We start from the raw sequence: 13,775 nt of genomic DNA on the forward strand, positions 1-13,775 counted from the left end.
GTCCAGGATAGCCAAGAACCTGCTAATGTGTGTCTGTGCTTAAGAAATTAATAAAGTTAATGTAAGACCTGAAACCCTTTAACAAAGACACTGTGGAAAGACACAAATCATGTGGAGTAGTCTACAGGACTCTTCCTCGTGACACCACCCCAGAGGCAGAAGAGAGAGGGTGCCACCACCACGAAGGAAGAACAGCCAGAGCAGACAGCGTGTCCTTTGGACCCGGGATCCCTGCACTGAGAAGCTCTTGGAACCAGGAGAGGAGAGGGAGCTGTACCACTGAAGGCAGTAGAGACCCAGAGCAGATGGCATGGTGGGCTTCCTGGCTCACAGGGAGAGAAAACTGAGAGCCTTTGGACAGAGGCCTAGGGTCAGGGAGAGGCGTGCCTGTAAGCACAGCTGGGAAGAGGCTGTCCTGATCGAAGAACTGTATCCTCAATGTTCCTGGGCCTGAATTGTAACTGTTACTTCCCTAATAAACCCCATAATCATGAGTATTGTTTGTGAGTACTGTGTAATCATTGCAATGAATTATTGAACCCAGAAGAGAAGTAGAGACCACTGTGGTTGCTGTCAGAATTGGTAAAGATGGCAGAGACAGAAGGCATGTCTGACCTCCACCTCGTAAGAACCAGCCTTGGGCTGTTGATCTTGATTTTCCTTCCCCCTTGTGAAGTGAAAAGAAGTTAGATACCACCTCCACGTTGTTTTTACTGCTGGTGTCAGGAACAGGATTCTTCCCAATAGCTCCAGATTCATGGAAGTGTGGAACTTTGTAAGAGAGGGAACAAGGGGCTTGGGCAGTGAAACTTTTGATACTTGGATGGTTGCTTTGGTTGTTGTTGTCTGTAATGGCTGAAGGGAAGGTTATGCCTCATCCAGGGGAGAAAAGCCTGGGGCCAAAGCCAGGCCAGGTAAGCAGGATGATTGATAAAGGGCCAGGGTCTACTGGTTCCACTCAGCCAGAGGCCCAAGGCCACATGCACACGAATGGGAAGCATTAAGGTGTGGAGAAGATGTAACTGGAAGGTTTTAAAAAGGGTTTTGTGTTTATCTGAATGTACTACGGATATTGAATGTTTCTCTTACCTAGTACTGTAAAGCACACCTAAACGTATGATAGAAATGAATATTGAATATTAGAGATTACAGTGTGTGTAACTCTGCCTTCAGCCAATACTTGATTGGGTATGCTGAAAGGGAACTAGGATTTGCCCAAAGAAAACACCTTAGGTTGAAAACCTGAGCCCCACCCGTATCTGCATTTGAAAAGACATGCAGAACCATCCAGAACTGTTGATAGAACAGAAGACATGCATTTGAAGGAAGGACTTACAAAAGAAAAGAGCGATCCTTTTGCTTTTTGAATTTCGAGCAAGTGGTTTGCTGTTAGATGCCTCCAGGAAGGAAAATTCAGTGCCCATAAGAAGGTCTACTCATGAGGGGAAGTAGGGGAGATGCAGCAGCGAAGAGACGGGCTGAGTTTGGACATGCTCCACTGGCACCCGTTGACCTAGCCCATGGAGTCTAGGGATGAGAGAGAGGAAGGGCTGGATGGTCAGAAGGAAAAGGAGTTGTGTGGACTCCTATGTTTATGGGTGGAACCCAATGACCTAGCTCAAGGGGGCTAGGGATGAGAGTGTGAAGGGGCTGTCTGTGAAGGTGTAAGTGAACTCTCGACCATAAAGCTGCTACCCATTGTGACCTAGCTTGGATGGCTAGGGATGAGCTGACCAAAACCCGAGTGAATGAAGAGAAAGATGTTTGACTCTGGGAGCTAGTGTAGATTGCTGCAATTTGATGGCTTGCCCTGGACTGGACTTTGCTTATGGATGCAGATGTTCAAAGTTCCAACGGGAACAGAAGATTCTTCAAGACCAAGGAACATGCTTGTCTCCTCAGAGTGCTGGTTTGATAGGATGGGCAATTTACACATTGGCTACCTAAAACGGGGAGAGATAAACGCGGGAAGTGGCTGGCTTACACGCTTTCATGGGTGTGCCTCACACTCAACATGAGGGGGGAAAGTGAGGATGCCCACTGAATAGATTTCTCTTTTTCTGATGGGTCTGGGGAAGACAGGGTGGGGGAAAATGTTGATAGGATTATATGATTCAGTTGTGATGATTGTTAACAGGGTGAATTGTGGTTGTAAAACTGTAATTGTAGAGACTGTAAGTATTGAAAGAGCGGACTAAGGGAAATGCGCTGTGGGACTTCAGTACAGTGGCTGAACCTAAAGTCCCTTAAAGGTTTTGCTACGCTGATATCTCATGAAGCTCAGAGCAAGGGCATAACCTTCTCTCAGCTGAATTTTATCAGACACCAGAAAGGGTGAAGATGAGACGAACTACTGGAGAACCTGGCCAGATCCGATGGAAACCTGCAGCACACCTGAATGGCCAGTTCCTGAGTAACCTCACCCCAAGGACTCTTTGCCCTATTGAAGGACAAATTGTTAACGATTATTTTGGACCGGTAAAATGATTGAGAGGGGAAAGTTATCTTCCAAAAATAAAAGAACCATGGCTAGAAAAGCCAGGGGGTGGCCTGTGGTACGATGGATTGCTTTGGTGTGGCCTTTCTTGCCATGGTCTTGTAACTCCCACCCAAATGATTGGGCGGGACTGTGTGATAGGGTAATTGTGGCCTACCAAAGGGATTGGTCAGTTTTCGCCATGCCACTGGGCTGGAGGTGAGCCACCCCAGAGGCAGGCGAGAGAGGATCCCACCACCACCAAGGAAGAACAGCCAGGAGCAGAGAGCATGTCCTTTGGATCCGGGACCCCTGTGCTGAGAAGCTCCTGGAACCAGGAGATGGAGAGAGAAGGGGAGCTGTAACACTGAAGGCAGCAGAGGCTCGGTGGTAGGAAATGGTGTGCTGGGCTTCCCAGCCCACAGAAAGAGAAAGCTGAGTGCCTTTGGTAAGAGGCCTAGGGCCAGGGAGAAGCATGCCTGCGAGCATGGCTGGGAAGAGGCTGTCCTGATGGAAGAACTATATCCTGAGTGTTCCTGAGACTAAATTGTAACGGTTACTTCCCTAATAAGCCCCCTAATCGTGAGTATTGTCTGAGTTCTGTATGGCCACTGCAATGGATTATCAAACCCAGCAGAGAATAAGAGAGTGCTGTGGGAGGCATGGTTGGTGTCAGAATAGGTAAAGATGGCAGAGAGAGAAGGCATGTCTGACCTCCACCTCATAGGAATCTGCCTTGGGCTGTTGATCCTGATTCTCCTTCCCCATTATGAAGTTATAAGAGGTCAGACACTACCTCCACGCTGCTTTTAAACATGCTCAGCTGCTAACCAAAAGTCTGGAAGCTCAAGTCCACCCAGTGGTACCTCCAAAGAAAGGCCTGGTAATCTACTTCTGAAAGATCTGCCACTGAAAACACTACGGAGTGCCGTTCTACTCTGACACACATGGGGTCGCCATGAGTCAGGGTCAACTGGATGGCAACTTTTTTTTTAAATCATATTGTTCCTACTTATAGGATATTCCACTTCTAACCAACCTCCCACTTGAATTTAGAGACCATCTCAAGAATAGATCCGATGCATTGAACAGTAACGACTGAAGACCAGAGTAGTTGCGGAAGGACATCAAAGACATCATACACGAGGAGGCAAAAGGTCATTAAAAAAAAACAGGAAAGAAAGAAAAGACCAAAATGGATGTCAGAAGGGACCCTGAAACTTGCTCTTGAATGTAGACTAGCTAAAGCGAATGAAAGAAATTATGACGTAAAAGAGGTGAACAGGAGATTTCAAAGAGTGCTTTGAAAAGACAAAGTATTATAACGAAAAGTGCAAAGACCTGAAGATAGAAAACCAAAAGGGAAGAGCACACCTGGCATTTCTCAAGTTGAAAGAACTGAAGAAAAAATTCAAGCCCCGAGATGCAATACTGAAGGATTCTGGGGAAAAATATTAAATGACACAGGAAGCATCAAAAGAAGATGGAAGGAATACAGAGTCACTGGACCAAAAAGAATTGGTTGATGTTCAACCATTTCAGGAAGTAGCATATGATCAGGAACCGATGGTACTGAAGGAAGAAGTCCAAGCTGCACTGAAGGCGCTGGCAAAAAATAAGGCTCCAGGAATTGACAGAATACTAACTGAGATGTTTCAACAAACAGATGCAGTGCTGGAAGTGCTCACTTGTCTATGCCAAGAAATTTGGAAGACAGAGATCCTTATTTATATCCGTTCCACAGAAAGGTGATCCAACAGAGTGTGGAAATTATTGAACAATATTATTAGTATCACACACAGGTAACATTTTGCTGAAGATCATTCAAAGCCGATGGAGCAGTACATTGACAGGGAGCTGCCAGATATTCAAGCTGGATTCAGAAGAGAACGTGGAACAAGGCATATCACTGCTGATGTCAAGTGGATCCTGGCCGAAAGAAGAGAATATCAGAATGATGTTTGCCTGTGATTTATCGACCATGCAAAGGCATTCGACTGTGTGGATCATAACAAATTATGAATAACATTGCGAAGAATGGGAATTCCAGAACACTTACTTGTGCTCATGAGGAACCTATACTTAGACCAAGAGGCAGTCATTCGAACAGAACAAGGGGATACTGTGTGGTTTAAGGTCAAGAAAGGTGTGCATCAGGGTTGTATCCTTTCACCATACTTTCCAACTTGTGTGCTGAGCAAATAATCCAAGAAGCCGGATTATATGAATATGAATGGGGCATCAGGATTGCATGAAGACTCATTAACAACCTGTATTATGCGGATGACACAACCTTGCTTGCTGAAAGTGAAGAGGACTTGAAGCACTTACTGATGAAGATCAAAGACCACGGCCTTCAGTATGGATTACATTTCAACATAAAGAAAACAAAAATCCTCAAAACTGGACCAATAAACAACATCATGATAAGCAGAGAAAAGATGGAAGTTGTCAAGGATTTTATTTTACTTGGATCCACAATCAATGCCCACGGAAGCAGCAGTCAAGAAATCAAATAACACATTGCACTGGGCAAATCCACTGCAAAAGATCTCTTTAAGGTATTATAAAGCAAAGATGACACTTTAAGGCCTAAGATGCGCCTGACCCAAACCATGGTGTTTTCAACTGTCTCATACGAATATAAAAGCTGGACAACGGATAAGGAAGACCTGAAGAAGAATCGATGCCTTTGAACTATGGTTGGCAAAGAATATTGAATATACCATGGACTGGCAAAACGAACAAATCTGTCTTGGAAGAAGTACAGGCAGGGTGCTACTTGGAAACAAGGATGGCAAGACTCTGTCTCATGTACTTTGGACATGTTATCAGGAGTGATCAGTCCCTAGAGAAGGACATCATGCTTAGTAGAGGGTCAGTGAAAAAGAGGAAGACTCTCTATGAGATGGACCGACACAGTGGCTCCAACAATGGGCTGAACCATAACAACTGTGAGGATGGCGCGGGACCAGGCAGTGTTTCATTCTGCTGTACATAGGGTCACTGTGAGTCGAAACCGACTCGAGGGCATGTAACAACAAAAACAACCAACCTCCAGGTATGAAGATTTTTTGTACTCTGTCCCCAGACCCTCTTGTTGTCAGAGTCTACATTATACTTCTAGGCAATCTTATCACTCGCACTGGTCAATTACCCTTTTACACTGGCGACTCCCAGATCTCTGTGCGTAGTCCAATCACTGGTCTGAGGCACAGACCCACATTATCATTTGACTCCTGCACAAGGCCCAGGCCCCTCATACTCTCAACATTTCACTACTGAGCTCAGCATCTTTCCCTGCAAACCTGTTCCTCCTATACTCACCATCTGGGAAACAGTCACTCAGTCACAGGGCCAGACCTCAAGAACGGTCGTTTTCCCTTCAAATTCCCAAATCCTGTCTCCTGTATCTCTGCCTTACCCCTCCTCCTCTCCATGTTCATAACTGGGACCAGGCTCCCATTCCTCCCTCTCCCACTTGGACCATTGCTGTAGCCCTCTCCCCTGCCTCTACCTCTCCAGTCTATTCCCTATGTGGCCCCAGGAGCTTCTTTCCGACACCCAGAGCTGGCCCTATCCTTCTTCTGCTCACAACTTTCCCCTGGCTCCTCTCCCCCTCAAAAGATGCCCAAGTTTCTCACGTGTGGGTTGTGGGGGTCTCTGAGGGATCACCAAAGCTTAATGGGGAACTTTGAACACACAGCCTGACTCATAGAAAAACAAACAAAAAAAACAAACCCAGTGCCGTCGAGTCGATTCCGACTCCTAGCGATCCTATAGGACAGAGTAGAACCGCCCCATAGAGTTTCCAAGGAGCGCCGGGCGGATTCGAACTGCTCTTTGGTTAGCAGCCGTAGCACTTAACGACTACACCTCCAGGCTTTCCGACTCATAGAAAGCACCCATAAATATAGGCTATTATCACATCAGGAGTCCTTGGGTGATACAAACCATTAACATGCTCAGCTGCTAACCATCCTGAGGGACTTTTGGGAATTACAGAGAATTCGAGACACCCTACTTATTCACAGACACCCCGATGGGTTCGAGGGAACCCTGGGAGATTACAGGAGTCCCAGGGACGTTCTGAGGAACCCCGGGGGATCACGGGAGAGTCATGAAGAATTTATAGAGCAGTGAAGTATCAAGAGAAGTTCTGAGGTGGCCCTGAGGGATCGTGTGAGTTCCATGTATTCTGGGGGAGCCATAGGTAATTTCAGAAAGTTTTGATATATTCTAGGACTCTGAGGGTTCCCTGAAATTATAGGGGCCCCACAAGTACCGGGGGGCCCTGTGGGATCACAGGAGCTCCACGGAAATTTTGAGGGTCTCCAGTGAGCACTGCCACAGGAATTCTAAGGTGCCACGGGGGATCACGGAAATTATACCCTAAGGAATCATGGGTAGTACGAGGGTTCCGAGGGGACAACGGAAGCTCCACAGAAATTCCGAGTCTCCGGGGATCACGGGAGGTTCTGAGGAAGCCCTGAGGAACAGGGGCGTCCAGAGGCCCCTGGGCAGCCCCACTTAGGATCGTGGCCAGCAAGGTACTAAGGCTCCCGGGAATAGGCTAACGGGCTAAAACGAGCAGCCGCGAAGGATCACGGGAACGGTCCTCCAGGGGTTGGTCTAAGGGGTGGCGGGAATCACGGGAGCCGAGAGGGGCTGATCTCCCGCAGTGGCTCACGGGAGTCCGCGAGCAAAACGAGTCCGGGGAAGTCGGGGAGTGGGGTGGGCAGCGCTGGCCCGGGCAGTCCCTCACCAGTGCGCATGCATGGCTCTCAGGCACCGGTCCGTACTCCATCGTGGTAAAGATCTCTCGGGTTTTGGGCCCCGCGCGCGTCGCAGCCATCACTCGCCCAGACCGCTTTCCACAAAGGACTGCGGGGCACTCTCCCCAGGGAAAACCTGAGGTCCAAAAGTAAGCACTGCCCTCTCTACCCAAAGGGTCTAGACCAAGAAGGGGTTGGAGCTACGGTTGATAACGTGGATCCCGCCCATTTCCCCGCCTTAGGATCTATGAGGCTCACCTATTGGCCTTCGCTGGGACTGTAGCTTAGAGCATGCGTACTTCTCCAGACGGGGTAAGGGGTGGTGGTGCAGGAGATCGGAATTGTGGGTCACCTGCAAATATGAAGGTTGCCGGTGTAGAAGAATGGTCCTATTTATGTGTCTTCTTGCCACCCTGCTTACATTGTTGACAGGAAGTGCAACTTTTAGTCCGAAATACATCTAGTAGGGAACTGAATCTAGCTCTGGGAAGAAGTAATAGTTCACCGTAGCTAACCTAACTGTACAGAACCTGGCCGGAAGTGGTTGCCGGGAAGAGCAGGAAGTGTGGCTTTCTTTAGACACAGGAAGTGTGGCATTTGCCTATATGATCATTTATAAACGAGGCCGGCGGGGCTCAGGTTTCGTTTTTGATTGGTCGAAGCGGCATCTGTGGCTTCAGTCTTTAAACATGATTGGCCGGTAATAGACGGCTCTTGCTGGATTGAGAATGAGCGTGTGGGCAGTCGGAAGTGTGTCACCCTCAAGTACCATGGTCACACAGAAACCGGAAGTGTGGCGTTGCTTATACATTTAGAACTTAAGGCCAGGAGTACTTCCAGAGATGTTGGTTCCTAACTGATTTAAGGACGATGGCTAGTCTGGAATGAAACTGTAGTCTCAGACCAGATTCTTAGGTTTTCGACCAGAATTGTAGTTGTCGGGAGTCAGTTAAGGAGTTGGCAGTGGGGCCCGGGGAAGTTTCCTCCACGTCAGGCGCCTAGGTCTCTTTCCCAGGAACATGGCGGACTCGAAGCTGCTAGTGCCCGAGCTAAGCGAGACAGAGACGATGGGCCCTGAGGAGGCGCGCTTCGAGGAGCTGCTCCTGCAGGTGCGGACTGACCAGACTCCTCGGTACCTGGATGTTCGGGAATTGTTTGTGCACAGAGATAGCACTACAGTTCCCAGAATGCACTGAGGCGGCAACAGCGCTTACGGGAATTGTAGTTGTCTGGCCCCAAGTCTTGGTGAGCCTTGTTTGCTCAATGGTTAAGAGCTTGGCTGCTAACCAAAGGTCAGCAAAATCGAGTTCACCAGCTGCTCTTTGAAAATCTATGGGGCAGTTCTACTCTGTCCTATAGGTTTGCTCTGAGTTGGAATCGACTCCATGGCAACAGGTTTGATTTTTTTGGGGGGGGCCCCAAGTTTGCCAGGCTGTGGCAGAAATGGTAGTGGGGTTAATGTTTGTGTTCTTCTGGGTCCTCAAAGGAGGAGGGGCACCTAGTATGTCTTACTCTCCATGTTATCCACAGCTCTTGTGCATAACAGTTGCTCAGTAAACATTTGAGGGGCAGATGAGGGTTCTGAGGGTACAGACTCCAAGCCTGGAGGTTGTTTCCTTCACACAGGCCTCCAAGGAGCTCCAGCAAGCCCAGACAACCAGACCAGAATCTACACAGATCCAACCTCAGCCTGGTGAGAAAGACGGAAACCCAGAGACAGAGGGCTAGAGTCCCAGAGAGGGAAAGACAGAGACTCAGAAGGGACAGGGGACACAAAAAGAGGAGGGAGGAAAGAGACACACCAAGTGCGGGTGGAAGTGACAGTGGCCAGAGATCTGAGGAGAGGAGGGAAGGGATAGATTAAGGGGAGAAAGATCTGGGTGGGGGTGGGGGAACACCCGGCAGGAGGGAAAACAAAGACCCAAAGAGGGAGAAGGACTGAGACTGTAAAGGAGAATGAGACCTGTTCTGAGACAGATGGGCAGGAGAAAGCTACTCCCACCAGGTTTCTGCATAAAGACCAGCTCATCAGAAGGGAAGGTTTTCATCAATATCTGCCACTCGCCCTCCATCCCGCCCCCGGCTGACGTGACTGAGGATGAGCTGCTTCAAATGCTGGAGGAGGACCAAGCTGGGTTCCGCATTCCCATGAGTCTGGGGGAGCCTCATGCCGAACTGGATGCAAGTCAGTGTGCTTAGGGGACCCAGGTGTCCAGGCCCTCTCCTTTCCCAGGACCCCAGGAGACTAGGCCCCTCTTCCCTCCTTCCCCAGGATCCAGAAGTTTAGGCCCCCGTTGCCTTCCCTAGACCCAGGGGTCTAGGGCTACAGATCCTCCTCTCTTAGACCCAGGAGTCCAGGCCCCTGTCCCCTCCTTCCCCAGGGGTCCAGGGTCCCCATCCGCCTCCTCCCTCAGACCCAGAAGTCTGGGCCCCAGCCCCCTCTTCCCTTAAACTCAGTAGTCCTGGCCCTGCCAATGGCACCCTTAGACCCAGAAATCCGGATCTCCAGCCCTCTACTCTGTCAGATCCAGGAGACTCTCCCCTACCCTGCTCTTTGTCCCTGTGGCATTTCCATAGTTTCTTGGGCACCCTGCCCCGGCCAGGCTGGCCCTGCCCCTGCCCCACTCCATGGTGGAGAGGGCTGGCAGGGGGCTCTGTGCTCATCTGTGGATCTCCTGGCTCTAGTCCAGGCCCAGCCTCACTCATTCATCTCTGTTTTTTCCACTGCCTGTTCTCTTCAGCCTCCAGCCCTGCCTTTGTCCCCTCTTGCATTTCTCTTTGTTTTTTCAATTCACACGTGTTGCCTGAAGCCTCCTGGGGACCCAGCTTTGTGCAGCACCCTGAGGAGCAGAAACTTATCAGACCCAGCTCCTGCCCTTGAGAAACTCCTGGTCTTGGGTGGGGACAAAGGGGACAGGTACAGTTTCAATACGGTGTGATATGTGCTGCACTGGAGGGGTGCCCAGTACAGCCCAGAGGAGACTGTCCACCTGCACCAAGGGGGCAGGGGAAGCTTCCTGGAGGAGGAGGTGCCGAATATAAGGTTTGAAAGATACGGAGGAGTTAATCCAGCAGAGACAGAAGAGGGTTCCAAGCAGAGGGGCCCAGAGGCCAGAAAGAATGATTGGATTGGATCAGCCAGTGATTAGAGTGATTGGAAAAAATTTAAAGGGACGGGGTCGGCAAAGGAGAAATGGGCTTCTCACCGAGGGGTGGCAGGGGCCAGGCCGAGGGCCTTGGACCTTACCTGGGGGCACTGGAGAGCCATGGGAGATCTGTGAGTAGGGCAGGGGTGGGGTCAGCTCCAGGCATATAGTGGGGAAAGACCAGAGCGGGAGAGATGGGCCGGGAAGGAGACTGGGCTGAGAGTCCAGGCTGGAGAGGGAGGACCTGTCTTGAGAGCTCGCCTCCTTATCTGCGCTGCGTCTCTGTGGTTCCTGTGGTTGCTGACCCTGAATGTTTTTTTTGTCTGTGTCTGGCTTCCCGCGGAGGGCTAGGGGGGTCTGACCCCGTTTTTCTCCCTGCAGAAGGCCAAGGCTGCACTGCCTACGACGTGGCCGTGAACAGTGACTTCTACCGGAGGATGCAGGTTAGGGGCGGGGCTGTGGGGGGACAGAACCTTTCTTTCCAATACCCAGCACCCCCCAATCTGCCCCCTCTCCCTTTCTCTTCTAGAACAGCGACTTCTTGCGGGAGCTTGTGGTCACCATTGCCAGGGAGGGTCTTGAGGACAAATACAGCTTGCAGCTGAATCCCGGTGAGGGGCGGGCCTGGGAGAGTAGGTGGAGCCAGGAGCAGGTGGGGGCAACCCTTGAGAGGCGGGGCTTCCCTAGGAGTGCTGGGAGGCGGAGTTAGGCTTGGAAGTCAGAAAGGGGCGGGGTCTGGGCGGCCTAGGATGGGTGGGGTCTAGGAAGTGGATTTGATTGGGGAAAACCCTTCTATAGGAGGGGCTAAGGTGGGCGGGCTACGGGGTGTGGTCAGACCTCTGGCCTCCAGGGAAAGGACCCCGAGGGAGCAAATGGAACCCTGACAGGGCGACCATTGACCCTGACTCCCCCAGAATGGCGCATATTGAAGAATCGGCCTTTCCTGGGCTCCATTTCCCAGCAGAACATCCGCTCCCAGCAACGTCCTCGGATCCAGGAGCTGGGGAATCTTCCCACGACGGGATACCGGGCTACTGAGCCTGGGTGGGCCGGCAATGGGTGGGTCTCTGCCCAAGGTGTTCCTGAATCCCTCTCGCATTCTCCCTTCCCACACTGCATCCTCGGAACTGCCAGGGGCTCTGGGAGGCTTTCTGAGGCATCAGGGGAAGGCAGGGAACCGTAGGGGGCAGAGGGATTAGCTCGAGGGATAGCTCGGGTAAAGATCTGGCGGCTCTCCTGAATTCTGAGTCTTGTTCCTCTCCAGCCCAGAGAAGCCTCACCTAAACCTCTGGCTGGAAGCACCTGACCTCCTCTTGGCTGAAATTGACCTCCCCAAGCTGGTGAGTACATGCATGAGAAGTGCAGGAGCATGGGGTCTGGGGGTTGGGGGCCTCTGAAGGGGAGTAGGGGGGCGGCTTTCGCTGGACCTGGGCTGTGCAGCTTCCTCACTGGCTTATCTTAGTTAACCGTTGTGGTGTTGTTAGGTGCCATGGAGTCTGTGGGAAGGTCCTTGTCTTTTCATCTTTTGCTCCTCACTTTCTTGCCCATCTTCCTGTGGCCTGGCATCTATCTTCCCCAGTCGATGCTTGCTTGCTTGGTTAGTTCTCAATCTGCTCTTTTAGATCACAAAAGAGATTGACTTCAAACACATCCTACACTAATTAACATAACAAAGAAAACCCATTCACACATGGGATTATAACCACAGGTATAGGGGTTAGGATTTGCAATACATATTTTTGGAGGATGCAATTTAGTGCATAATACTCTGTGAGCCCTGTGAGCCTGCTTCCTCTGGACCTGGGACTACAGGACACACTTCTTAGTGCTGACCACACCCCTTGATGCCTTGGGGACTGGTACTGCCCAATTCAGTCATGGCCAAGGAAGCAGAGGAAGCATCGCCAGAACAGATCTTAATTTTTAAAGTTATGGTGAACGTGGATTCTTACAATCCTGCCAATAATCCAGTCTCACCCCTCAGGCTCCTGAAAAGGCTCACTGCGCCTCTTCTGAGTCTCCATTCCAGGGCTTTGTCCTGTAATTTTTCCTGTTCTGGGTGCCCTGCCAAATCTGCCAAATTGTAAAATTTTGGGTCTGTACCTGTTTTGCTTCATCGGTCATGATCGAACTGGTTTGAACCAGTTTGAAGCCCTGATGGAGACCTATAATTACCATCTCCCACCTTCTTCCTGGGAGACTAGACTTTTTTTTTTTCTATAAAATTTTTATTGTGCTTTAAGTGAAAGTTTATAAATCAAGTCAGTTTCTCATACAACAATTTATATACACCTTGCTGTATACTCCTAGTTATTCTCCCCCTAATGAGACAGCACACTCCTCTCCACCCTGTATTCCCCCTGTCCGTCCAGCCGTCTGCCTTCTCATTTCACCTCCAGACAGGAGCTGCCCACATAATCTCATGTGTCTACTTGATCCAAGAACCTCACTTCTTACCAGTATCATTTTCTATCCTGTAGTCCAGTCTAATCCCTGTCTGAAGAGTTGGCTTTGGGAATGGTTCCTGTCTTGGGCTAACAGAAGGTCTGGGGACCATGACCTCTGGGGTCCTTCGAGACTAGACCTTTTGAAATATAGTATCCCAATACTGGAGGCTGCTCTGCCTGTCCATGTTATCGTTGTCCTGGTGCTGGGAGGGGGCTGATCCCACCACATCCCCAGGATGGAGCCATGGGGCTGTCTCTGGAGCTCGGGGAGAACCGCCTGGTGATGGAGGGCCCCCAGCAGCTATACCACCTGGATGCCTGCATCCCCCTGCGAATCAATGCTGATGAGAGCAAGGCTGCCTTCCACAGGAAGAGAAAGGTACCTGGGGGGGTCTAAGGAGGGGAGGGGTGGTACTGGGGAGGGCAGGGGCCCAGATTCCTGGGTCTGAGGGAGTGGGGGGCTGGGGGCTGAGACTCCTAGGCCCCAAGTCTTCACCCTTGCCCTCTCTTTTTACAGCAATTGATGGTGGCGATGCCTCTCCTATTGGTGCCTTCTTAATCTTGATGTTTTCTTGTGCTTGCAAGAGCGGAGGAGGAGAGGCTGATGGCTTCTTTAAAATAAACTGAAATAAAAGATATTTGCCTTTGTTCTGTCTCTGGCTAGAAGTAAATAGGGTGGCAGGCAAGAAGGACGTTGGGCTGTGGCCCTAAAATGCTGCAGAGTCCCTGGTCCCAGCTTAGAACTGGGCCTCTCCTGCCTAGACCCTCACACTAGCCTCTTCCCTGGCCTCCCAGCCTCCAGTCTCTCTCCTCCAGTTAGTCCCCCTCATAACCTGCCCCTCTCCTGGTCACGGCCCTTCTTTGGCTCCCCAGTGACCCCCAGGAGAAGGTCCAAGCTCCTCAGCCTGGCACTGAAGGCCCTGGGGTCTGG

The 13,775-nt window shown here is 50.6% G+C and overlaps 2 protein-coding genes across 4 annotated transcripts in view; one reads left to right on the plus strand and one right to left on the minus strand.

Annotated features, from left to right (window-relative positions):
* ALDH16A1 (aldehyde dehydrogenase 16 family member A1) overlaps window positions 1-7,488 on the minus strand; it is a 31,773-nt gene extending 24,285 nt beyond the window's left edge. For 2 of the 3 annotated variants that reach the window (XM_064293974.1, XM_023543242.2), the window contains exon 1: window positions 7,242-7,487. In XM_064293974.1, coding sequence (XP_064150044.1) covers window positions 7,242-7,331 — 90 coding nt within the window. In that variant the 5' untranslated portion in view covers window positions 7,332-7,487. Of the gene's footprint in view, window positions 1-7,241 lie in introns of all 3 variants that reach the window. The other variant, XM_064293976.1, reaches the window with a different exon arrangement.
* A 515-nt stretch (window positions 7,489-8,003) lies between these two features.
* On the plus strand, window positions 8,004-13,482 carry PIH1D1 (PIH1 domain containing 1). The gene is made up of 9 exons (XM_023543241.2): window positions 8,004-8,360; window positions 8,878-8,944; window positions 9,257-9,436; window positions 10,779-10,840; window positions 10,927-11,008; window positions 11,312-11,456; window positions 11,662-11,737; window positions 13,080-13,223; window positions 13,362-13,482. Exons 1-9 carry the CDS (start codon window positions 8,271-8,273, stop codon window positions 13,401-13,403), a joined length of 888 nt encoding a protein of 295 aa, XP_023399009.1. The 5' UTR covers window positions 8,004-8,270; the 3' UTR covers window positions 13,404-13,482.
* The last annotated feature ends 293 nt before the right edge of the window (window positions 13,483-13,775 follow it).

This window comes from Loxodonta africana, chromosome 11 (assembly GCF_030014295.1).
Source record: "Loxodonta africana isolate mLoxAfr1 chromosome 11, mLoxAfr1.hap2, whole genome shotgun sequence".
Classification (NCBI taxonomy): Eukaryota; Metazoa; Chordata; class Mammalia; order Proboscidea; family Elephantidae; genus Loxodonta; species Loxodonta africana.

Excerpts from the sequence above, each read along its gene's own strand:
- PIH1D1 (XM_023543241.2), top strand. The coding sequence starts at position 8,271 with ATGGCGGACTCGAAGCTGCTAGTGCCCGAGCTAAGCGAGACAGAGACG. Across the intron at positions 9,437-10,778 it reads TCATGCCGAACTGGATGCAA|AAGGCCAAGGCTGCACTGCC; the intron begins GTCAGTGTGCTT and ends TTCTCCCTGCAG. Across the intron at positions 13,224-13,361 it reads CCTTCCACAGGAAGAGAAAG|CAATTGATGGTGGCGATGCC; the intron begins GTACCTGGGGGG and ends CTCTTTTTACAG.